This window comes from Channa argus, chromosome 4 (assembly GCF_033026475.1).
Source record: "Channa argus isolate prfri chromosome 4, Channa argus male v1.0, whole genome shotgun sequence".
NCBI classification, from domain to species: Eukaryota; Metazoa; Chordata; class Actinopteri; order Anabantiformes; family Channidae; genus Channa; species Channa argus.
The window spans coordinates 16639503-16666336 of record NC_090200.1 but is presented as its reverse complement, the minus strand read 5'-3'; the positions used below and the strand labels follow the sequence as shown (position 1 = coordinate 16666336).

The following is a 26834-nucleotide window of genomic DNA, read 5'->3' as shown; positions in this document are numbered from 1 at the left end:
GAAACTGCAGCCATATTGATTCTTAGCTCACCATCAGATAAACACCAAAACCATCCACAGAACCAGATTTGCCTTTCCACTGCTTACTTAGGTAGAAGATGCCGGTGCTGTCTGTGACCACCATAAAAACAGGATATAACTAATTAATGCATTAAGTGATTCTGGTCATTCTTCTAGGTGGATATTTCTACTGTGCACTACTATACATACAGTGCATTCAGAAAGTGTGTCTGAATACTTTCTGTATGCACTGAATGCATTGGGCCTAGTGGGCTTTTCACCGAAGTGAAAGTTTTGAAATTTAAATTGGACATAATGCAGCACAGAAAAATATTAACAATGCCACCTTCTTAAAAATTTTATATGATCACACCTTTCTGTTTCACTGACCTTCCGCACTGCATAGTAAACTAATGGATACATAACAATACAATGAGTGTCATTACATGGACTTAAGAAACCGGGTTGCAGTCAGCTTTTTAAGGAAAGCTGATTTCTTAAGTGTTATGTAAACAATTCCCTACCCCGAAATTGGGGTATGGGATTACGGAAACCTAGTTTCCCCTGGTAGACTTCTATCAGAGCATGCCGATTTCTTTGCTATTTACATGCGTAACCAGGTTTCTTATCAGCTGTCTCTAACTGTGCATGCGCATAACAAAAGGCTGCAGATAGGAAAACACAGCTGAATGAAAGGCTGAATAAAAGGAGAGTTTATTTTGTAATAAGGAGAAATATTTCCTTTTTTCCCCTTTCTCTCCCCTTTGGCTGTCACTCTCCTTCGACATGAATGCACACACCAAATAAAGCCAGAAAACAACGTTTCTTGTCTCTATACAGTTTGAATCTATGAGCCAGGCTTCCAAAATAAGTTTGAGGTGGAGGAGAAATCAGTTACTGTTTTGCTGCATATGTATATGCAGATTTTCTGTAACCAGGTGCAGTCAGTTCCAATCAATATCTTTTCAGCCCCTGAAAATCTTTGGGTCTTCCTACATCAATGTAGTGTTTGTCAGGTTGCTTCAGTATTGAACTGTGACATCACTGTTGGGTGCTACATAACACACTTTGGACCACACCTAACAGTGGTTCTGGCTGTGCCCAGACATAAAACCGTTGGATTAGTGTTAAAACTACTACATAAAACATTTGAAGCGAACAGCACCATCGGACTTAAAATCAATCCACCATGTTCCACCCAGCCCTCCCTGTCCCTGCTCCACTATGATCTGCTACACTTCACTCAGCCCGTCAATGCTGTATAGTCAATAAGAATGCAATAAATCTAAGCAGTCAAGCAAAAATAATTGCCCTTTTAAAATTGGCTGACCTCTCTACATGAAAATTTTTGAGCATATTTCTACTAATAAATATTAGAACAAAGATACTTACTCTATCACTTTAATCCTCCCTTTTTAAAATAAGTTGATGTCACTGGGCAGTAGAAAAACTTAGGGTTAATGGGGATATTTGACAAAGTAGAGCTCCTTTACACACATACAGATGCAGATGTGCTTTCCTTTTTCAGCAGCTGTCTCTCAGTTCAGGAAGGATACCATATTTGTTCTAGTCCCAGTGGAGCCAAAGCAATTGTCCAGATGTGACGGAATAAGAAGCACCTCAGGTCAACAATACAACACTTTTATTGTGAATATATTATATCTGCACAATAATCAACACCGTATTATAAACATTTTTCTTTTCTTTCCTTTTCTCTTTTATACAGTAAATAGTATTAGTGTACAAATGTATACAAAATTTATTCAGGCTAGTCAAGTTCCACAAAAGAGTAATTCATGTACAGTATTAAAGCACAATCAGATATCAGAGGGACACGCACATGCCTGCACATAGACACGGGACCCCCTTGGGTAAAACACGAGTCAACACGCGACTTTGATAAACAGGCATAACCTGAACACTCAACACCAGCAGGTCCCCATGAAGGCAAGGTGGAGAGAACTCAAACTTTAATTTAGCGTTTTCCTCTATTTTATGTGACTTTTACGTCTTATGATAAAGTAAGGCTATGCTAAATTATCACTGGTAGTACTGTATTCTCTCCAGCAGGCCCTGATGCTGACCAGGGGCATAGACAGCATTCAAACACAGAACAAGCTCATCCCATGACATGGCAGCATTTCGACAGTGAGCCTTCAGTATCTGCTTCACAGCACTTACAGAGCAACACAAAGAGGAAACAAGCATAAGGGGGAGAACAGCAAGAAGAAAATAAATAAATAAAGAACGAAACAGTCATTTTGATATGCTGATCTCATTCACAAGTCATCTTGGCTCCTGAGTCTGGTGATCCAGAAAGGGAACAGAAACAGGACTGATAAACACTAGGTGGTTGGAACAAGTCAAGTCTGGTTTAGATTTTTAACCATAGAGAAAAACGATTTTCCTCTCCCCAGATCAAAATCAGTGGTTATTCCTACTGCTGTCTGGGCCACATTACTTTAGAATAACTGAAACAGATTTGGCCCATTTCACAACATATATCTGCAAGGGAAATCCTCTCTGCTATACTGCAGCAAGCATTAGCACAGAAGCATACATGGTGAAAATACGACTCTGATGCGTTGCTTCATTCAAATAACAGACTGTTTGAGCTACTATGTAGGCACTGGGAATTTGATGCATCAAATTGGAAACAACCAAAGCTGTCAGACCAAGTAGAAACATATTTGAATTTGTAATATTCTTAATCACATGGGTAATCTCTAACCTCACTACTGGATTTCTCAGTGAGGTGTCTAAAGTATCTATCGATCAAATGTAACTTGAATACTGATATACACGCACAGCTGAGGAATAAATTCTCCGTAGTTTTTTGTATCTGTGGACCTTGGTACTGCTTGGAGCTTTGGTTTTTTTTAGTATTGGTGTTGTCTTTAGCTCTGTACTGAGCACATGCTGCTACAATACAACACCTAAGTATTCATAAAATGCTTGTTGGTTTAGAGTACAAAAAATTAAATAGATTAAGGTACAGTACATTTAAAAAACACTCAAACAAAAGGGATATTCTTCATAGTTGCACTGGTTGCTGGAATAAACAATCATTACAGCATAATGAGTCATACGTAGTAACTATAATAACAACAAACAATACTGACAACTACACAAATCAATGCTGTCAGTGAACATACAGTCTTTGAATGATATTTAGTTGGCATAGTGGGACAACTTCTCAACCTCTGTTAACTAAATCAGAGAAACAAATGAGGCAGAATTAAAGGGTTTGGTTAGCTCTTACTCTTGCACCATAGGAGAGTATTAAGGAGTAAATCATGGAAATGAGTGCAGCTGAGCACAGTTAATGTGTCTCTTTTTTTGAAAGTGATGAGCAGTAAATGAAGCACCCTTTGGCATTGGAAAATGGAAATGTTGATACTGGTCCTTATTAAAAAAAGAAAAAAGGTCTTGTTGCAAGTTTTGTGCATACATCCTGTATGGCATAACTGGAGTATCTTCTGGCCTCTTGTGAAATGAGATGATCAGTGTGTAAGTGTGTGTGGGGTCATGAGTGGAAGGATGTGATGATCCACAGAAGCAGCAATTGGAGGCCGAGCATTGGACACAGACACGGGTTTAGGCAGGTCCCTCCCCCACAGTCAGAATCATCCTCCTGTTGGAAAAATCTTCTGTCAGCAAATCAAACAATCAACTTTTAGTTGTTCTGTACAACTACAATCAAAACCACTTCTACTATTAACAATGAGCAGTTTGCACCTATGTCATATATTATATCCTATTTGAATGTATCTACATAATAATACACACGCACACAAACATATATATATATATATATATATATATGCTTTTCTTGCTGAATGTAAGTTAAAGACCTATCGCTCTCAGGAGAGCCAGGAGATGGTAATCTTAGTTTAGCTCTGCATTGGAAAAAGAGAGCTTCTAAAAGGTCCAAAAAGGTCAGAGGTCCACCTAAAAGTAGACTGTACAGGCCACAATATGAGTTTTATAAGGAATTTGTTCTAAACTATTTCGCGGCTGCATGTCTGCTTTTTTTGTATTTGATGGGAGTATTCAGGATATCCCTGCATGCCAAAGACCTAAATGAAAGAGATGGGAATCGTCTGTGCTCAAAGGGCAGGAGAGCCATGTGAAGCTTCCTCTGTTTACTCGAATCACTAAATGGACTGGCCTGGACACAAACTGTCTTCCTATGAGGAGCTGAGCCCAAAGTAATGGGACAGATGGAAAGAGGAAAAGGGACAAAGCCTACTTTAACTGTGTTCATCTGTTTCCTCAGCCACTCCTCCACCTAACCACATTATAAACATACAGCCCCATGAATTAATGGCTTGTTATGTGTGTGATCTAAGCTTGCAGAACACAATGAAAGAATAAGTTCACAAAAATATGGGAAATATTTTTTCCAAATATTTGGATGTTGTATAAACCCTTCAAAGTTGGGTGGTGATGCAGTGATCTCACACATGATTTATTCACCTTGCTCTTTTGTTTTACTCTGCTCAAATTGTACAATCCATGAACTGCTATCAGAATATTTTGAGGGAATCTACAAAAGTGCATTTACTGCTGTAAAACCTATGTTACAATGCAAACCCCGAAAGACATCGTTTGAAAGACATCGTTCAATTATATCTAAATTTGCTCCCATACATTATATAAAAGCATCAAGGAGCCCTAAATAAAATGACTGAAGATACATTTATAATTTTGTAGTCCTATTATTGAATGGTAGTGGTGTGGTGCTTTTTTATGAAAATGATTTAACTCATTTAACTGCCAAGATTCAATCTGCTCTCCATCCCTGGGGAAAAAAAGAATCCCAATTAAAGATGTAGCATTCTGTTAGGGAGATCAGCATGCAACAAGAAACAAATCTAAGCTATTTTTTGTTAAAGTATGTTATTTACTTATTGCATTGGGCCAATTCATCTCCGATTATTTTTGTGTTTATCAAAAATGAGAAAATGAAGGGGGCCTGGTGGCTCAGTGGTAGAGCATTGGGTTGAGATGCAGAATCCTGCAGGTTTAAATCCCACCCCACCCAGCTACTAAAGACGACCTTGGTGCCAGTCCTGAGCGATAGGAAGGGCCAAATCAACGTGCGGAACACGTTCCGCAGTAACGACCCCTGAAGGGAGAAGCTGAAAGGTGTTCAACATAAAATACATAAACACTTAGTGGGGTTTTAGTGGGCATAAAATTATTTAAATGTGTATTAACGGATATTAACTAGAAAAACTAAAAAAACCAAACATCAAACATGTGCCGTTTGAGTTATTACAGTGCTGCCTCAGTTTCCTTTGCTAAGCACATTGCAGTGGCTCAGGCAGAATGAAGATCAGTATGGTTAGTGTCAGATGAAGCTTTTAGAGACACCAACCCTGAACTCAGCATCAGAAAGAAGAAGAGAGGTGAGGGGCTCAGTGCAGAACCTCGGCTGATTGGGCACAAGGGCTCATCCTACCAGACAAGAGCGGCATTGGGATGCAGATTAACAAAAAAAAATGACAGATGATGAGTGAAAGAATCATATAAAGCAAAACAAATCAAAATGAAAGAGTGATTATTCCATGCAGACATAAAAAGTAATTGTAACAATAAGCAAGATTTACAACTTAAGTTGTTAAGAGTGGAAGAGCAGGCAGCCAACAGGGCTTTGAATCTGTGCAGAAAGCACAATTTTGATAAAAACCAGGCAAATATTGATACAGACCTATACTGCAAGACCTCACCAACAGAGCTGTTTCCAGATATGTTCTCTGCGCAAAAAAATGTGTGCTTATGTCTTACGTTTTCATTGTTGTCGAAACACACGTCCGGCCCTTTGCGGTATCGGGGGTTCTGAGCCAGCTCACATGGATCTGGACCTACAGCTGAATGGACATTTTCAGGAAAATGCAGTTTACCATCAACAGTGCACAATTCTAACTGCAACAGTTAAAATATGATGTGCTGAGTCTTTATTTCTGTGCCAAAATGCGGTTTTCAGTTCCAACTCATCAGCTTTGGCACGCTGATTTTTCTCCAGACATTCACTGATGTTTTAGTAACATTTAGGAGAGATTAAAAAAACCAAAACAAAAAAATCAAACAAGAACAAAAAACCCATACACTCTCTTAACCTTAATTTAACCTGATGGTAGCATGCAGTCCAGATGAATTTAAACAAAGAAAACTAACGTGGGAGTAATATGAGACTGGCTTTCATATGCTGTGCATCTGTTTTACTGGTCACCCGTGAACATTCATGGGGAACCTACTGCTAACTCCTTAGGTGTGTGTCCTTGTATTGACATCTTAAAGCTCCGCTGTCATACGGGTGATAGATGGAGGGCTGGAGAGTAACAAGAAGGTTCAATGTAGTGTTTCATTTTCACAAGCCGAGTGAAAGGATACAGGGTTGTTCAGCTTGTCGCAGTGGCCTCGGGTCACACGACAAACACGTTGCCTTGGCATCAGTGATCAGGAACACCAAGTTGGTGTTTGGCAGCTTCTCGGCACGATACATCCTATAACGCATTTGTGGCCACATACACATATGTAAACACATATACATTCTATGCAGTTTGTATTCATACTGCATACACTTTACATTTACATTAATACTGCATTTGATAGCATAATACCTTTGCATTGTATTAGTTGTGAATTATGTATTTATGTCAGTGTGCTCTTTTTTTTATAGTGTCGTGTATATTGAGTCATACAGTTCAGGTGTATAGATACCAAGCAGCTACAATTTGCATGTAATACTAAATCCCTAACAATGGATTGCATTAACATACAGTATACGGTACTCTAAGTAATGCATACTTTGTCCCTCTTATTGAGATTGGCTTTTTATGGTAGTCATGAAAGTTTCTGTCTGCAGTTGTTAACATTGGGGAGTAAAGCACCAGACACGTGGGACTCATAACACCCAGTAATTACAGCCATATTTAACCCCCTCAGACAGCCCAAATTGACACAAAACGAGGCTGGAGCAAAGTAAATGTCCAGTGGTCCGTGAATGTGTATATTAGTGAGTTTGAAGCACAGCCAGAGACTGGGGGAAGAAAAACAGATAAAAGAGCTTTTGTGCCTCCCTCTGCAATTCCGGTCAATGACAGATCAAGGTAATCTGTGTCTGATCAAAATTCATCAGCAAACAGCTGCCTGAAATCAGGCTGGAAAGCAGAAGAGGCCAGTAAATTAATACTATTCTGTACTCATCCCCACAGAGGGTTAAATGGAAAGATGTCCAGGAAGAAAATACAGTTAAGAAGTGGAAATTCTTTAATAACACAAGCCATTTAGTGTATGAATGGACCACTGAAATGGCAGCATGTACAGATTTATGTACAACCCCAATTCCAAAGAAGTTGGGAGAATGTGTTAAACATAATAAAAAACAGAATGCAATGGTGTGCAAATCTCATCAACCCATATTTTATTCACAATAGAACATAAACTACATATCAGATGTTGAAACTCAGACTTTTTACCATTTCATGGAAAATATTCTCTCTTTTTGAATAGGATGGTAGCAACACATCTCAAAAAAAGTTGGAACTGGGTGAAGTTTACCATTGTGTAGCATTTCCTCTTTTTTTAACAACTGTCTGTAAATGTCTGGGAAGTGAGGAGACCAGTTGGTGGAGATTTGGGAGAGGAATATTGTCCCATTGTTGTCTGATATGGGATTCTAGCTGCTAAACAGTCCTGGGCCTTTGTTGCCAGGTTTTTTGTATTATGATGGCCCAAATGTTTTTTTTTGTTGAAAAGTCTGGACTGCAGACCGGCCAGTTCAGCACCTGCACTCTTCTTCTGCAAAGCCATGCTGTTGTGATGGATGCTGTATTGGGTTTAGCATTGTCTTGCTGAAATATTTAAGGACTTCCCTGAAAGAGACGTTGTCTGGATGGGAGCATATGTTGCTCTAAAACCTCTATGTACCTTTCTGCATTTATGGTGCCTTTCTAGATGTGTAAGCTGCCCACACCATAGGCACTAATGCCATCCCAAACCATCAGAGATGCAGGCTTTTGAACTGTCCGCTGATAACAAGCTGGATGGTCCCTCTCCTCTTTAGTCTGCAGCAAATGGCATTCATGGTTTCCATATATAATTTCAAATTTAGATTCATCTGACCACAGAAAAGTTTTCCCTTTTCCCTCAGACCATTTGAAATGAGCTTTAGCCCAGAGAACATGTCTGCATTTGTGGATCCTGTTCACAAATGGCTTTTTTTTTTTTTTTTGCATGATCCAGCTTTAACTAACATTTGTGGATTACAGAAATTAACAAAAAAGTGTTCCTGAGCCCATGCAGTGATGTCCCACAGGGAATCAGACCTTTTAATGCAGCGCTGCCTGAGGGCCCAAAGATCACACGTTCAGACCTTCGGCCTTGTCCCTTCATGACAGAGATTCCTGCAGATTCTCTGAAACTTTTGATGATATTATGTACTGTAAATGGTGGTATCTTCAAAGTCTACCCAATTTTACATTGAGTAACATTTTTCTTTAGTTGGTTGAACTAAATATTGGTGAACTTCTGCCCATCTTTACATTCGCCTCTCTTAAATGTTCCTTTTATACCCAGTCATGTTACTGAGCTGTTGCCAATTAACCTAATTGATTGTCAAATGCTCCTCCATTTTTTTTGTCTTTTGTTGACCCTGTTACCAGATGTGTTGCTGCCATCAAATTCAAAGTGAGCTAATACTTTCCATGAATTGGTAAAATGTCTCAGGTTCAACATCTGATATGTTGTTTGTAATTGAGGTTTTACATACAAGAACAAAAATGCAAATGGGTCACTGACGTTTGAGCATAAATATAATGAAATATTAAATATATCCAAGACTACTATACAAAAGCACGCAAAAGATCTACTGGATGTCAATATACATTAGATGAACTCATAAACAGAAACTAAAGATTTATGTACTGTACACACCTGAATAAACATGCACATACCTGGAACAATTTCCACAGTCCAGGACACCTGAGTAGGATCTTTCATCATTATCAAAGAAGTACTGAGTCTGCTCTGTGATACAGCTCTCCTTAAACATGGCATCTGGTATGTCTTCATCTGCTGAGTCCACTGAAAATAAGAGATTGGGTTAATACAGAAAAAATATAAGAAAGGATTGTCAAGTGTGTAGTGAGATTATTTAACGAAGAGCTTTTATTGCTCACCTGCCTCCAGAAGATTAGGGAAGATAAGACCAAAAAAGAGCTGCTGGATTATTGACCTACACACAGAGAATGAGCAAAGGCATATGTGTGACTCAATAAACCTTCTTTAATTTATTTGAACTGAGCAACCAAGCTTGCAACCATGTTTAGTATCAGTCACACATCTTTCCAGACTAGAGTCACTGGTGAAGTAAAAGGCATAGGAAGTATCCATCATTCTATTTTAAAAGGTAGTTATACTTCAGTTGGACAGTCATACAGGCAATGATGCAGTATAATGTTGTGTAACCCATGTCCTGCAATGACCCAGCCAGCTTCATCCTTCGACAACATGCAAGCCCACTCCCATACAAACTCCTACCCTAAAGTACATATTCACTCCCACTCTAGAATGCACACAGAAACAACCAAAAGAAACAAAACATAGAAATACAAACTCACAACCTGACACTCACCAGGCAGCAGTGGAGGCCCACCAGCCAATACTGAGAACATCTGCAATGGTAGGCTAGAGAAGGAAAGGAAAAGTGGTGCAGATAAGTTTTCAAAATAATGCAGGGAGAGATAAAAAAAATGACCACAACAACAAATCAGTCATCATGATTTTTATTTTACTATTCATTGTTACTGTTACAGAAACAAATGTAATATAGAATCAGAGCATCAAATATCAAGTTAATTGCCATGTCTCTTTCCTATGCAGAATAAAGGTTATGTTACTTTAATGAATGAATATGTTCTCTATGGGAGACATACAGTATGTCTGTCAGCCTGTGTGAGTAAGTTTCTAACCACATAGAAGGAGCGGGGTCCTGCTGCGGCCTTGCTGTCTTTCTCTGGGTCACATACAGACTGGTAGTCATAGGTCTTGTTGAAGGAGTAGAGGGAGGTGTTAACCAGGTTGATCATTAGCACAGGATCCACCTCGCCAAAGAACTGACCTATCTAGAAGAGCACAAACACACACGCACGCACGCATGCACGCACGTAGACACACACACAGATATGTAAAAAAAAATAAATAGATAAACAAAACTAGTCAGCGCAGTAGCAGTTGAAAAGTTAAACCAAGAGACCAACTTAACAGTGACCATGGAGCAAAAAAGCTTATTCCAACTGGCTAAGCATATAAAGCACATGAAAGTCTTTGATAAGCTGATATGCAAATGTTTAAAGATTAATGGCTTAGTCTAAATTCCCCCCTTATTTGGGAACGTTATTAATAGAACTACAGCATTGGTTGCAACACAGAACTATTGTTCTACAAAGACCTGAAAGGTAGCCAAAATTCCCCATGATCCCAACGGACACTAAATATATCGCAAGATGTAAAAATGAGACAGGAGGGTGCTTATTCAAATGCTTCAAGGCCATTAACTGTATTCCAGACATTGTGATGGTGGAATGGGTCAACGACAGCAGATGTACTATCATGACTGACATGAAATGTTTCCAAACCCACTGTATAAAACCCACTGAAAGAGTGGAGTTAATGCAGCAGTGCTGACTTCTTGCATACACAGGGGACTGACTTCACTACAGCTTTCACGACTGGCTAAAACTCACAAGAACCTTCCCTTTGATCCTCTTCCAGTGGCTATGCTCTACTTTACCGGTGACATGGATGTAGTGGTGTCCTGCAGGAGCTTTCAAACAGCTCAGATATATCCTGCCACTCTCATAATTTAGCTGAGAGCCCTGTATTTGACCTCTTTGTGTATCTGATGAATTGTTGTGACAAACGTAGGACAGGCTAAAAGAAGAGACAAGTATGGAACGTGGATGTTGGAAAAGTCTTAGATTTCCACTTTTCTGACTATGTGACTAAAATGTATCCAAAATGGACCAAATAGTGATCACTTGGACAAAGACAATCAATAAGTTGCACATACATGGCCATTATAAGGTGGAGAAAATGGCTCATTGTAGCTCACCAGGGTGATATATTCATCCTGATTGGACATGAGAAGGAATCCTCCATCGTCCAGAATCACACAGTCCACATGCTGCAGAGTAAAGAGGTAAACAGTTTACAAATGCAATAAATCCAAGGGGTAGTAAAGTGGAAACTGAATATCATCTGTCAACAGTAAAAACGAGATAGGAAAGGTATTATCATAATGTTTTTCTATAGTAATATATAATTCCATATAAAAAAAAACATTATAGCGCAGTTGATTCACAATGACTTTAAAGCCAAGAAGTCCTCAGATTTGTTTCAATAAACACATTTTATTTCATTTTTTTCACTGTACCTTGTCATTCCTCAAACAGCCACAGATCTCATCTTTGCACTAAAAGATAAAACAAAAGTGAGTCAAGCAAGAAATTCATACTTTATGCAAACATCTAACTATGTCACAGATATGCCAAAAACAAAAAAACAAAAATAATAATAATAAAAATTTAAAAATGCACACCACTTACATTCACTTTTAGAGTAGCATTCATGAAACTGTTCATCCAGAATGAGACATTGAGTTTCACTCCCACCACTAAAGTGACAAACCACAGAACAAGCAGAGGTTCAACTTTGTTGAATACCTACTACATCTGTGCAGAGTCATAAGAAAAGATCAGTCTGGTATCAACAAGTCTGACCTGCTGGTTTAAGTGTGACATCATCGATGGTGAGCTCCACTGCTTTGCTCACCAGAATGGCTGACTCAGACACAGGCTCCCTGCCCTCTGCTAAGTTCAAAAATGGATACACAAGGGAAGGGAAACAGCAATTATAGCAATTTTACTGAAATCATGTTTAAAAGTATGTGCAGAAAATTTGAACTGCAATTTAAATTAAAATAATAGCTATCCATTTTGTGGAATTCCATGCATTTTTAGCTGTTTATAATTTATATGCATGGCGTGGAGTCAGTACATGTGTTAAACCAGTCAAGTGTAGGTGTAGCACAGCTACAATACAATGACATTTTCCTGCCCTGATGTCTGCTAAAGAGATCAGTGGAGATAACAGGAAGTACACAGGACAGGAGGGAGGTAGGGTGGGGATGAGTGCTGAAAGACACAGCGGGAAAAGGAGAAGGATAAAGAGGGAGATATCAGAGGCCTGAGAGTGTGATCTTTGCCAGTAGGGATGGGATGATGTCCAAAGGCAGACAGCAGGATGGGCTCAGTGCCAGACCACACTGAAGATCCCCTAAGTACAGAAGTGCACAGATACACATATATGCAAACTTACTGGTGAAAGATGGAGCTGTGAAGATATAAATTTCATTGTCCAGGGTCCTCTTGTAGAAGCTTGACTCATATGTCTCAGGATTCTCAATCCATTCTTCCCCAGCACTGAAAACATTAATACAGTCACGTAATATTATATATAGGCCATTACAGACATTAAACTTAGTCTTAATGTGTTTAATCTATCTGGGCAATTTAAATTTTAATCTATAGCCAAATGTTACTCATCGAACTTAGAGTCACACCCAAGGAAACTGATGTATGACTAGGGCATGATCCAGTAAAAGCAATAACTGATTGTATTTCATGTTTTATAGTAGGAGGAATGTACATTTATCTTGGGTTGGAATGTTATATTCTGACAAAGTGGAACCTCCAAATATAGTTCAGACAAACGTAGCAGTGAAGAAACTGAGGAAAATTAGCTGCATTTGGCCGCTGGATCTTTGCATTTGACCCACATCCTGTGCTGGCCTGGCAAGCTCTGGGAGTTGACAGTGTCTAACCTCCTATGCTCTATAAAACAACCCAGTGGAGCAGGTGAGCAAACCAGCCAAAGGGGCTCAACTTAAGAACATTACAGTCTGTATCCATTTTCATCTCACACATTTACACCACCAGAAATTTGGCCAAAGCTTGCTGTTGTGTTTCACAATGCCAAAGTTAACGCTGCAAGTAAAACTGAGAGAAAAAAGCAGCAAAGTACCTTCTTGGATAGACCCTTGTGATTCCTCCATCTGTGGCTACAAACCTGGCCACAATCCCATCACTGAGAACATGGAAAACAACAGCCGATCAAACATCAAAGTCAATCACACTGACAATTATTGGAAAACGTGTGCGTAAACTGTGAAATCAAGCTGCAGAAGCAAGACAGATTGTTATATGCCAAGAGTCACTTATCTCTGCACAGTATGTTATAATGTTAAACAGATACTCTGCAGTCTGTGTGTGTGTTCACATTGTTTAAGACAAGGGTGCATACGATGAAAGAATTCAGACTGATGAAATTATTTTATTTTCCTCACAAGACAGCATGTCTTGGCAGAGCTCAGTATGGTTGGGTGTGATATGCTTTTGGGCTTTGCTTTCATCAAGTTTCAATAGTTAGACATGATCAAATCAGTCAGAGTAAAAAAAAAATCTTTGGCTCAGTTAGTCAGTAAAATGCACATGATAAAAAGATATCTCTGTATAAAAAGAAATAGTTCTTTTTAAAGAGCGCAGTGAAATAATACAATTTAAAGATGGACATTACATCTTCCCATTGCTTAAAGCAGAAAAGAGCAAGAAGGTTGGCACTCACACTGTCTGCTCATCCCAAAGTTTAACCAGTTCAGCTGTCAGACCTGCATCCAGGATTAGTCGGCTCACGAGAGACACATTACCTTAAAGGGAAAATACATTTTACATAGTGCATACATTACAACAGGCAATGAGAGTCTATTGTTTGTAAATCCTGGCAGGGCCAATGAAGCTTTGGCTTGCACAAGAAATAGTGCTATTGAGCAGTGCACCTAAGCCAGTGTTTTTCCATTTACTGGCTAAGTGTAGAAATACTAGGAAGACTACTGGTTAAAAGTATAAAGATGAAACTTGGGGGCTGAGCAGGTGTTTTCAGTCACATCTTCTCCCTGGATAAATGAGGGTAAAAATGTTAATAAGTCAGTAGCTCATCCAGCAGGGAGAAATAATTGAGGAAGTCATCTCTGACTTACTATCAGACATTCACACAACAGGAAGTGATAGTTTGGCTGTTTTAGCCAAGTAATGCCAAGTTATTGAGTTTTAACCCCATTTTCCAAATAAGTACTTTTCAAAAAGGGAAAACATTTTTTTAGAGAATCATGTGGGAATATTTTCTATTCATAGAAATCCATACATATCGATACAGTTTCAACACAGCACAAGTGTCGTAAATCATGTTCATAAGTTTTTTTGAGGACTCAACAAACTGAACAAACAGCAGTGTAAGATGCAGTCATTCCTAAGTACATGACTCAACCTTGGGTTAAAATGGATCAAGGAGACCTAGATCCATTACCTGGGGATTGGTGATATACCACATAGGGGTGAGATCCATTAGATAATGACAAATCAAATATTGTGAGTCACTGTGTAGCATGACAACATCAGGCTTCTAGGAAAGTCAGACAATCGGACTGATGTCACTGTGCTTAGACCATACATCCTGAGGACCAAAGTCAAGCACTGACCTTCAGATGTTGATCATTATGAGATCAGAGTGGAAAGTTCCACCATTACTAACAGTAAAGCATATCATCTGATATATATATATATACATATATATCACTCACACACACGCACACACACACTCACAATCAATCGATTGGTGGTATTATAATATGCACATGAACACAACACTACCAAGGCAGATGTGTCGAGTAAAAGAGCTGCATGACTCACATGCAACTGGAGTATTCTTATCAATATACCGGTTGAAGTCGAGGAGAAACTGGGTGTTGTTGAGCGACAACTTCAGGCCTTTGCAGTAATCCCTGAAGCAACAGTGCTGGTCAGTTTCAGTTTGGTCCTGTGTTGTGAAACTGTACTGGACTTTTGGGGTCACTCACCTTGGAGCGATGTAGGTATAACCAAACTCATCAAACCTGTCCAGCTGTATGGTCTCCATTGCTTTTGAACATACACAGAAACACATGGTTTAGGCTCATAATTGACATGCCATCATTATCAAGGCCCCCATCCACTGGTATTTGTGACACTTTAAAATTGGTCATTTCAAAAGAAATGCTGGTCGGTGACACATGGTGGGGACAGAGTAATGTACATACCTGAGCCAAAAGGTCTTAAGCATACAATATATGCACATAACATATTGGATAGATAAGAGCTGATGGATTAAGGCATAGAGATTGGATAGATGTGCAGGGGGAACACGTGAGAGAAAAAAATGACTGGGAAATACTTGCCTTCTTGACCTGTAGTGACCCCAGCAAGAAAGAGATGAGAGGGAAGAAAATTGGAAAGACAAGGGGCGAAAAAAACACTCATTCATCAGCTGACAAATTATGTCATACTTTGGAAAATCTGCTGGAAATTGTAAATTTTTCTCACATTATGTAATGAGGTACTACTGTCTTTTACAGTCTAGACTAAACATAAAGAAAACACAGATTGCACCTCCCAGAAACATGCACTGATGAGGATGGGGCTACAGCCTGGCCATGCAATGGAACAGGTAAACATTTAGTAGTAATAAAAAAAATCCTTCCACTCTTTATCTCTCCTGGTTCTGGATTTCATTTAAAATACCGTCTGGTAATGCTTATCTCATAAATGACATGACAGGCATCAACGGCCATCATTCATTGGTCTCTTAAATGAAGACATTTTGGACATTGCCTTTAAAATTTATTGAGTCGTGTGGTGCAGTCTGCAAAAACAATTACTGAGCACTGAGTTTCCTTTGGGTCATGGAAATCTGGTGCAGGATGAAACAATGTCCTTCACATAAAACATAACAGACACATTCATTGTCCCTCTGTCTCTACAGACTGGGCAGGGTGTCTCTATGTATCTCTATTGCTTTCGACAACATGCATTCTTTTTCTTCTTTCTTTACTTCTTTGTCACTATCTCTAATTTATTCGACAAATCTGGCATTACTGCTGCATGGATAAAAAAAAATTCTCTCACACTCTTGGTTTGGGACTCTCTCTAATATATTAGAACAAGTGGCTGCAGGAACCACCTAGTACAGGAAAGTGGTGAGAATGATGGAGGTATTGGTGGTCTGGCTCCACTGTGAAATTCTATATGGCTGTAGAGAGAACTTAAGAGTCCCAAACTTCCTATTCGAGTAGTCTGTAGCAGCAAGGTATGGTGTGTTACTTTATTTAACAGGCCTGTAAATGTTTTGACAGCCTCCGTGGCATGATGACAGACTAGTTACGGCAGAGAGTGAGTGATACAGAGGCCAAAACACTCAAAATCTTATTTGTTGAAACAACTGAGTCATTAGCAGTTTATCTTTTGTGAAATCGAAACACACGTGTCAAATACTTCCAATAAAGCCAGATGGTTATGTGCTGAATCCAGTGTTTTTCTACTAATTACGTCCCCTGATCAAAGTGAACACCAGCCCTGGCTTTTATAAAGCTACCATTAGCATTCATACTGCACAGTCATGAATCCATACGTCACCTTGTCTATCAGTACCCATAAGCTAAATATGAAACCATGCAACTGTGTACAGGACATATATGTTGATGCATTGAATGAGCACTACATAGCTAAAGGAAGAATGAATGAGTACTTGCCCCAAGGAGAAGCTGTAAAATTCCAGAGTAGAAGCAAGACAGGAGATAAGTTGCATCAGAATCAAAGCAAAGACCTGCACAAAGATGTAGAGTGTGTATGCGCTAATACTGTATGTGTGTATATGCATGAGGTTTGCCCTGGTTAGTTAAAATTCTATATCTTAAGAAGGGCCTGGTGGATCAGTGGTAAACATTGGGTTGGGATGCAGAAGGCCATGAGTTGGAAACCCACCCCACCAGCTGTGGCCCTGCCCAGCCACCAAGGGCAACCATGGTGTAAAAAGTCATGCCAAATCAACGTGCAGAACATGTTCCGCTGTGGCGACCCCTGAAGGGAACAGCTGAAAGCCGTTGATTTAGTTAACAGCTATATTTTGTGATATTAGGAGAGAGGTTATTATAGAGGAAGACAGGCTTGAGAGCATGAACAGAGCTAAAACAAATTTGAGGGATATTAGCAGGAATAAAGAGAAGTAGGTGATGACAAATTGAATGAATAAGCAGAAAAAAAACAGAAAGAGAAATAAAGAAAATCCAGAGTAAAGTGAGTCTTCATTGTCTGAAAAATGTGAGGTACAGCAGAATTTGTACTGAAAAGGTAAAAGAAATGCAAAAGAAGAAAATGTGGTAGGAGAGGCAATAATGAGTAGGGAGAAATGGTAATCAAGGGAGGTTTCTTCTACTCCTAAGCCAGAAGGAGGACCAGACAAGGGGAGTAAATAAAGGGGGAACAGCAAAATGTAGACAACATCAAAAGAGCCAGAGATTTGGGCTGGGTCTGGGAGAGGGAACGCATGGTCATGAGTGTGTGTGGGAGTACAGGACGACTGACCGGTGGGTTACACTACAAACAAAACAAAAAAAAATAGCACAGTGGGGATCTGCTAGTCTGAGAAGAAAATACAAAGGAGTGGCTGTGGTTCCAGCGAATACTGTAAAAATATAATGAAGTCTGACTGATTTGTTTATGCATTGCTTATCATGTGTGTGTTACTGTATACTCACACATAGCTTGTTTCATGTCATCTCCCAGTTTAGCTTGAATGAAGTGTTCACTGTATTTAGGCAGAACAAGAGCCAAGCTGCAGAAAAGACAATTACAGTCAGAGTGATGATTGAATTTTGCAGTTGGAGGTCATTTGAGTGAATGATTTGTTTTGGAAAACTACAACTTATCCAAGTTGCATTTCATTTAGTATTTTCCAAAATGTTCTGTGAAGTTCTTTCCAGAGATTTGCATTCAGTTTTTGGGATGGCCATCAATCAAAATACCCAGCTAATTCATTCAATATGTGTTTTCCAGGAAGGCATGCTCTTTCTGCATGCTCAGCAAAATGAAAAAATGATCTGTTAAAAGTATTCCCCATTATCCAAGCAGAGCCAGGTGTTACAAACAAGAGAGTGACCCCTGTTGGCTTGAGTGGTGTCCTCCATCAACTGGAGTGCTTTCAGTAGTTAGTGCCAGCGAAAATCTACTCAAGTGACATACTGGGAGAGACAGCTTCCATTCAAAATTGCTAAGATGGTTCACTCACCTGTAATCTGTACCATTGACTGGTGCCCATGTGTACGTCCGGCATCCTCTGTCTATGTACCTCTGCCAAAATGATACACACAGCAACTGACATTCAGAATTCTTGTAATGTCGTTTTAAGCAGTTCTCGTTCATTGTTTACTATCCAAAATAGTTTTAAATGTTAAATATATGTGAATATCAGGAGCTCATTTGTGTTTTATGTTAAGTATTTCTCTTCACTTTGCATTAATAGACAGATACTCAAAAGTTATTCTCACTGCAGGAGAACCCTAAATACTGAGCAGTAAACTGTATATTCTCATAGCAGGGAACTTTGAATGTGAAGAATGTTATTCTTAGTAAGGTCTGTTGGGAAATAAGGCAAAGCACTTTATGAGGCAAATGTATGATAAAAAAATTATATGATAAACGATTGGTTATATGATATTATTATAGTGACAACACTTTATTGATATTGCAGAAATACTGCTTTGGCCTTCATACACTGCGTATAAAGGGGCAGTGAAAATGTAGCAGTAAAGACATAGTTTATAGCATTTGAGAAAGTCTCGGCAGAAGCATTTTAAGGATCTAAACAAATATAAACCTTTGTGCAGTTCCCTAACTTACTCGGATGTAATATGTGAAGCCCCTTCCGCACTTTCTCTTACCTCATCCTGAGTTTTCACCAGAGTGTCAATGGTACGTTCCCCTGTCTCACCATCAATCATCATTTTCCTGATCTAAAGAAAGATGCCAAAACATGTCAGTTTCAGTTCTGAGTGGACCCAATTAACACTATATCAGCTAATTTGGAAATATTCTACAGCATTATGTCATAGCGATAAATCTCTCACAGATACTGGCCATTTTGGCTTTATGAGGAGACAACTGAGACATGTTGTCTCATGTGCATGTGAACATAGTCTACCTCCACTTTGATGTCATTCTCTAGCTCAGCATCCAGAAAGTCAAGGGTGACAGGTTCCTGGAATTTAGGATTCTGTGGAAAGGATGACATTTCAGACTGAAGTGAAATACAACACTCAAACAAAAGCTAATGACACATAACATGATCTATGTGAGCAAACCATTTTTCCTGCATGAGCCTGAAAACTATTTTTACTATATAATAACTTGAATAAATACCACTTTTTTCTAAAGCCTGTTGAGTTGATAGAGTGAAATGATATAAAATGCAATAGACAATGTTACAGTTATTATTCAGAGATGGTTTCTTATCATGGCATTCAGCCATAGAGATAGATATCCTTCTGCATATTCATATAATTGTTGCTTCAAATAACATACACCAGATGTTATGTGTTTAAGCTACAGTGTCATTTTGTGTTTCATTCAGGAGGATGCTCATCATTTGCCTTGTTACACAAACTAAAATACAGAACGTAAAAAATATAAAAGATTTGACAACATATCTGTGACATCAGACAGCTGAATCAGATTTGATACAAAGTGACACTGGACCCTATTAATGTCCTCTCTTAAAAACCTTATACGTCTGAATGCTTTTATGGAGGCATAAAATGGTAGCAATAATCTAGTGCTTCTCTATAAAAAAGCAGCACATGGAATCTGATACCAGTTTGACCCCCATGGCATTTTAAAAATGAGGGAGTGGGGTGCAGTGAGATAGTTACATAATTTTTTTTTGTTTTTATGTTGCATATGCAAAGCTAAATCTGAAATTTTTTAAAAGAAGAAACAGAATGTGAAATAGCTTCTATAACACTGAAGCTCAGATTTAAAAAAATCAAATAAATTATTTTGGCTATGATCACTGCATAGACAAAACAGCAAAAAATAAAATAATTACATGGACTTGAGTTCCTTACATTTGATGGTAAGTGAAATGAAATGGAGCAGCAAAGAAAGATGATGAAGATGAAGCATCTCAACATGTAAATGAGAAGAGAAAGAATAAAAGATCAAGAGATACAAAGCTGCACAATACAGAATGAAACATCAAACATACAGTAAATGGGAAAGATGGGAGAACATATGAAAAAAACAGTGAGCAATGTGAGCAATAAAGAGAATAAGAACAAATAAAAAGTGAGAAATGACAAGAACAAAATGACGAACAAAAAAAAAAAGACAAAAAAAAAAATACAATGAGAGGGTGTGAGAGAGAAAAACGTACTTCAGCAAAAGGTCTGTTGACGTGGGCTGATATGCCAGATCAAAACATAAACACTACTGCAACAGGGGAGACTTGTGTGATGAATGTGAAATATGTGCAAGAACAATTAAATACTAAGAAATGCACTGCTGGGAGAAAGACAGAGAAAGAGAGAAAGAGTGAGAGACAAGGGAAATGTTCAGAGGGCCCAAGGTCTCCATCAGTATTCACACCATCTCCCATTAGGCTGATTCAATGAGACAATGAGTGACAGACAGACCCCAAGCCACATGCACAAATACACACACACACACACACACATACACATTCACATACATACACACACATATTACATACACTCTCTGTGCTGAGAGGAAAATATTGTTAATAATAACAGTGTTGTCTTGCTTGAATGCTACATTGGATTGAAAGAAAGAAGAATTTGGTCAAAGCCTTTGTGCATGTGTATAACACTGAGGCTGCTCCAAGCTGACCCTGCTTGGTTGTACTAATTCGGAGTAACATTGTCCTTAATGTTAACTACAAAGTATATTCTTATAACAATGACATTATTACCAAAAAGTTCAAACAAGAACTTTTCTCTAATAAGCACTTTTAATATTTGTAAATTCTTATTTTAATCATTTAATGCAGCAATCATTTATTGTCATGCCTTTAAACGTGCCAACAACAGTTGTCAAAGTTCTCCAACTGCTGCTTACGACCTAATATACCGTTTGGGGCGGATTAGAGGTGAATTTGTCTTTTATTTTCTTCCAGTATCAACCCTGTTGCAAATGCAAGTGCACAGTAAGAAAGAAATACTCACACAATTATAAAAAGTGCCATGACCTAAGCAATCATTACAAGCAACACAACAAGGGAATTTAGACAAACGGCACTGTTGCAGATCCCACAATCCATATCGCCCTACAAAAAGTCACAGTACAATTACTGCTACTACAGCTGGTGAAGATTATATCTATGGGACTACAATACAGAAAACTATGCGGGCACCTTTAGGAGCTACTTCTTCAATCTACAGTACTGTCCTTCTACTTGGTCTCACCTCATGAAAAGTGACAGCATATTTATTATTGAGCCTGAGCTTCCTGGAATGAATCCTTTTCTAGGAAAGTTATAAAAACATGCAGAGTGATACATTTGATTTGATCCATGGTATTGATTCCAGCTGTAGCCCTAAACTCAATTGAAAGTGTGTCTCTATACAAAGACACACACACAGAAGTGTTCCAGTCTGGGCTAAGATTGGGGAGGGGACAAAAAAAATCCCCTTCAATCCAAGAAAAATGACAGGAAGTAACAATGTAAGGTACTACTCTACATTATTATCTTGTACAACTTATCTTCAGTATTCAATATCAATATTCAATATATATCAATATTGTACAACTGCATTGAAAGGACAAACCAGAAAGATTTATATGCCTCATTGTCACCACATCATTATCTGTGCAAATAACACCGCTTTCCACGTTATTTACAGGAGTCTAACTAAGTGAAGCATATTAAACTAAGAATTACAATCATTAGTGTGTTTGTTTGAATGCTTTAGACAGTGGAGGCCTCTGGACTGATAGATGGCACGTGAGTGTGTGTCTCCAGGGCTGCAGTAGTTGGGACCCAAGGATGTGCCACTCTTAATGTTCTACTCCTAAGCACCAGACACAGAAGTCAGTCCTGGGCAGCACATGGCCATAAGTAACCTGTCAGAGCCTGCTTGCCTCAGGATGAAGGTAGAGAGCAGTGCAGTTTACTAAAAGGTGGGCAGGAACCTGCTGTGGTGTCAGGTCTAATTTTTACTGAGGCCCATCTCAATAAGTGCCAGTTGTTAGAAGTCCTGCTGAATTTGTCTGAGGATTTAAAGACTACTCAGGGGTTTTTGGCAGGTAAAACCAGGCGGAACAAATTTGGTACGATAAGTTGCATGTTACCACACCAGCTTGTGGTGGAGCTCTCATATTTCAACTTTAAGCCTTGTAAACACACTTAATACTAAGAATAAAACAAACAGTGAAAAGGATCTAAAAGGAAACACTAAGAACATAGTACTTGTTACATCTTAGAACACATAGTGTATGATATAATATATTGTCGTGGTGTAACAAATTAAATAATGTTCGGGATTGCAGTTTTTTCAACTTGAACTTTATATGCCACTTTTTATCCTTCATTCTTAAACACATATGCCAGTTTGCTGATGGGTTATGGCATGATAATGAGTGACCTTCCAGATGACATCTGATGACTGATGTCACCTCATAATCTATCTGAGAAATGGATTCTCTTTATGAAGACTGATAATGGCAATTTTAATGGAAACATTTAAAAAGAGGCTGGGCCATCTGCTAGCCTGTGTATACTATTCGCTGAGTGCACACAGTTATTGTGTAGCTATGTGGAACAGTCAAGATATAATAAAATGCTTTAACACATGGACCTGCTGAACCACACAAAGTGATGCATGGAGCCAGATGTTCTACCTTTGGCTGGAGGTTGGGGTGCAGCAGGACATATCCATTGGGATCAATGGCAAAGTAGTATCCATTAGGACCAATCTGATAAATAAGATGAACAGATGTGAAGGACTTTTTGTGCCCAGAACATCATACAGTAAATATTACGCTACAGAATAATGACAAGACAACTTGTTAAACATGCGTGTCTGAAGAACTCAGTTGTTCCAAAAACACCGAAGTGTACTGGAAGACAGGGAATTTCTTTTATCAAGATGATATATATAGATATATTATAAAAGAATAACACACGCAAGTGAGAAGATCACAAGACTTGGACTGACAAAGGTATTTGTGTTCATGCATTTGATCACATACTGTATGAGTGTTAAACTCACTGTGAAGCGTGGTGTGAGCTTCTTGATGTCATCCAGAGACACGTCGATCGCCATTACGCCAAGAATCAACTGATTCTGGTGCTGAGAGAAAGTATGATAATAAATGGAAAAAAAATACTAAGGTTCGGCTGCTGACTCCAACTGTGACGTCTACAAGCATTTTTTGTTAAAGTACCTCGCCATTCCTGTCATCTTTGGTCTTAGTTTTATTGAAGACAGGTAGTGTCCCAGTGATGACCAGGCCCAATTCCTGATAAGAGACATAACAAGATACATTCCTCAACTTAACAACAAGTAAAATATGCGTAGAAAAAAACAATAAAAACAAATGTCATACCAGAGCATCAAGGTACACATTAGTCCATTGGACTTGTTTGGCTCGCTTGTCTGCCAGAACCATGGGTCTCCCCAGGACATCCAGGTACTCCTGATTTAAAAAAAACATGACACTGTCTCTGTTCCTCATTTGTTTCCACGCAGATGGAAACGTGTCATACTGCTTGATGAATGTTGAAAGTAATAAATCATGCTCTAAAATCACCTGCGTGTTTATTCTGATAGCTCCGATGGAAGGAATCTCATAGAAGTAACCTGCATACAATATCAGTCACAAAGCTTTCAGGAGTCATTAGATAACTATACATAAACATACACAAAAGTTACGGGATTTACTAGAATTACTATAATTCTAATCTCTATTCACGTGTCAGTTGAGTTGTTAAACGTGTGCATGTGTGATGGGATTTGCTACTAATTTCCCTTTGAAAATTATCTTTGCCTTTACATAGTCATCACAGTTCGAGCTGTTAAAGTTTCCAACATTTGACTGAGGACATTTAGCAGGGCAGTAGACAAAGATTTATTTTATTTTTTATTGTCCAGTATATGTGTGTTACATGATCTGAGGTGTACCTTTGTTGGAGCAAGCCATCCACTGAATGGGTCCTTTATCGTAGTTGTGTTGTCCTACTGAGAAGGTGAAGATCCTCACCTGGAAGAGAAGGTTAAATTTAACAGTTTAATCATTTTTTTTGTAACATAACCTCTGACAAGAAAAATAACGCTTTCTTTTTAAACAATTGTGATAACTCAGTGTGTGTCTGTTTGTATGAGTGTACATGTGTCTTATTGAAGGAGGAGCAATTTGTGTGTATGTCACACAATTCTCAGAAAACCTCTTCTGCCCTCTGCAAAAACTGTTTATATGTAAGAGGATATACACAAGGAAGCTTCAACCCAAAGGGGGCTCCAAAAAGCTGAGACTAATAAAAGCTACAACATCCACATAGATGAAAGCAATACCTGTGTTTGTGTGTGTGTGTGTTTGTGTTTGATCTACGTACCTTTTTGTCAGCATTATATTTCTCCAGTATGGCCTGAGCTCTTTCCTCTCCTCCATCAGTAAACAGCATGATGATCTTGTTGCAGTTTGCTCTGCTCACGTTAAGCTAGCAAAGGAGAACACACAGATTTATGATTACTGTGTTATTTATTTTTTAACCAGGAAACTGTGCAGCCTGAGGAAAACACTACAAATCAATCAGCCTTTTGTGCCTCATAAAATTTTGGGCCAGACAAAGGGATCTGTTCATACTGCCATAAACTCTGACTTTCCTACTGTCTGATTCAGCACCATCATCACATGATAACTGTCTTTCATAAACAGCCTATATCAAGGAGTCTCCAAAATGAATGGTTCAAAACAATATTCAGTGCTGGTTTGCTTAAAATAAACCGATCAGCCACAACATTAAAACTGGTGGTCTTCAGAAAAAGATGGAGAACGAGGGTCCACATGGCCATGGCCACCAGCACACACAGCGAAATGCACTCTGTGCAGAGGTTGCAGAACATCACTGTTGGGAAAGGTGGAGCTGATTTGACCAGTTTATGTGGTTTATTAGTTGTTAATATTTTAATAAAGACATTTCATATTGTTATATCATAACCACTAGATTGGTTTAAACTTGTGGTCGATAGTCATAAGTGCTTATCCATGCTACTGACTAGGTCCAGAGTTAATCACACATGTAACTTTAGGCCATTTTGCCATCTTAGCATGGACATATTAATCTTAATACTTCTGCCATTCCCTGGAAAGTTTGAGTTGAGGTAAGACAGTGAACCAGCAGATGGCAGCACAACACAATACTCTTCTATTGATAAAAAACATGGAGGCATGAAAGATAACATCCTTTCACAACTTTTTGGGAATGGGAGCAGAAGAAAAAAATAATAATAATAAAATAATAAATAAAATGATAGTACACTTTATCTATCAAGAATAAATCACATTGTCACAATAATTTCATGAGAAGAGGTAAAAATATGTTGTTCTAACTTTATGGGCAAAAGTGAATATTTAAAAAAAACTAGACCCTAGAAAAACTTACCTCAGAGAGCTGCTCAAAAGCAAACTCAAAGCCTTTTGTGTAGTTTGTAATTCCTTTGGCTGTGATGTTCTGTACAGCATCCTTCAACAGCTTCTTGTTCCTCACATTGGCTTGAACCAGGTGGTCAAAACATGCCGTCTTCTTCACCCTGGTGTTAAACTTAGAAATAGAAGCAAGGAGATATGACCTACAAATTGTTCATACATTACAACGTGTGTGCGTATGTGTCAAATGATACAAACGCAGTGCACACATGCTCACACTAACACTCCCACCTGGCCTTGGCTGTTAACAGGCAGTGGTAAACAGACACATTCATCAAGCTCCACTAATTGCTTCACATCCTTGGAGCTCAAAAATGTGGTACCCATGGAAACAAGATTCTGCTATATACATGTAAGAACAAGGTTAGGCAGCAACACCATGTTTTTGTAAAGGTAAGATCTCCTCTTTTTCACCCCACAGCACATGTGCACACAGACTCCATGCACAGAATTACAAACTCAAATCTATGGTTTACGTTTTTTTATGTTTGATACCTGAACTGAACCTCTTGTATTGGCTTAGAGGGAACATAAAGGGCATTTTCAATGTATAAATCAAAGTATAAATGACTGAATAAATTATATAATAGAAAGGTATAAATATTAATATTCTATGAAGGACATGGGACAACAGAGTAGTTAACCAGCATATTGTGTTGCAGAACTCTTCTAAAACAATACTGCACCCCATCGATCTGATCTAATCAATGTGACTGTGTGAGATGGCCAACAGGGAGGCTGAAAACACTGATCTGCACAGACAAGCAGGGAGGCAAAAAGAGCCCTGATGGTATGTGTGCGTGGGTGTGGATGTGTGTTTCCTGTGGATGTGTGTTTCCAATGAGCCCTGACAGCCTTGAAGTTCCCTTTGGTTGACAGCATCACATATACACATCTCTACTGGACTGAAAGGCAATATCAGGAAAGCTGAATTAAAGCAGCAGAACATTTACACATGAGCAAACACAAGTAAATTCACAAAATTGCCCATGTACAGCATACATGGCTCTATTATCACATAATCTATTAAAAGCAGGAGTGAGGAAGGTGAGACGAGAATGTGGGATGGTGAGGAGCAGAGAGTGAGAGGAAGAGGACAAAAAAGAAGTGTGTGAATACAGAATCTAAAAGCAGGAGAGTGAGAAGGTGTAGCATGTGATATGTGACAAGACAATCATA

The 26834-nt window shown here is 38.7% G+C and overlaps 1 protein-coding gene across 2 annotated transcripts in view; it reads right to left on the bottom strand.

Moving 5' to 3' along the window:
• Positions 1–1625: 1625 nt before the first annotated feature.
• The window catches only part of LOC137125992 (voltage-dependent calcium channel subunit alpha-2/delta-1), a 51017-nt gene continuing 25808 nt past the window's right edge, over positions 1626–26834 (bottom strand). The window contains exons 11-39 of one of the 2 annotated variants that reach the window (XM_067502324.1): positions 25612–25770; positions 24562–24666; positions 24131–24209; positions 23760–23809; positions 23556–23645; positions 23394–23468; positions 23219–23299; positions 22848–22922; positions 19135–19206; positions 18875–18946; positions 18223–18284; positions 17693–17769; positions 14981–15041; positions 14814–14905; positions 13693–13774; positions 13093–13155; positions 12388–12491; positions 11790–11879; positions 11616–11683; positions 11444–11482; positions 11123–11194; positions 9981–10133; positions 9644–9696; positions 9189–9244; positions 8964–9093; positions 6400–6512; positions 5794–5876; positions 5384–5463; positions 1626–3634 (exon numbers count right to left, since the gene is read on the bottom strand). In XM_067502324.1, coding sequence (XP_067358425.1) covers positions 3598–3634; positions 5384–5463; positions 5794–5876; positions 6400–6512; positions 8964–9093; positions 9189–9244; positions 9644–9696; positions 9981–10133; positions 11123–11194; positions 11444–11482; positions 11616–11683; positions 11790–11879; positions 12388–12491; positions 13093–13155; positions 13693–13774; positions 14814–14905; positions 14981–15041; positions 17693–17769; positions 18223–18284; positions 18875–18946; positions 19135–19206; positions 22848–22922; positions 23219–23299; positions 23394–23468; positions 23556–23645; positions 23760–23809; positions 24131–24209; positions 24562–24666; positions 25612–25770 — 2373 coding nt within the window. In that variant the 3' untranslated portion in view covers positions 1626–3597. The remainder of the gene's footprint in view (positions 3635–5383; positions 5464–5793; positions 5877–6399; positions 6513–8963; positions 9094–9188; positions 9245–9643; positions 9697–9980; positions 10134–11122; positions 11195–11443; positions 11483–11615; positions 11684–11789; positions 11880–12387; positions 12492–13092; positions 13156–13692; positions 13775–14813; positions 14906–14980; positions 15042–17692; positions 17770–18222; positions 18285–18874; positions 18947–19134; positions 19207–22847; positions 22923–23218; positions 23300–23393; positions 23469–23555; positions 23646–23759; positions 23810–24130; positions 24210–24561; positions 24667–25611; positions 25771–26834) is intronic. The other variant, XM_067502325.1, reaches the window with a different exon arrangement.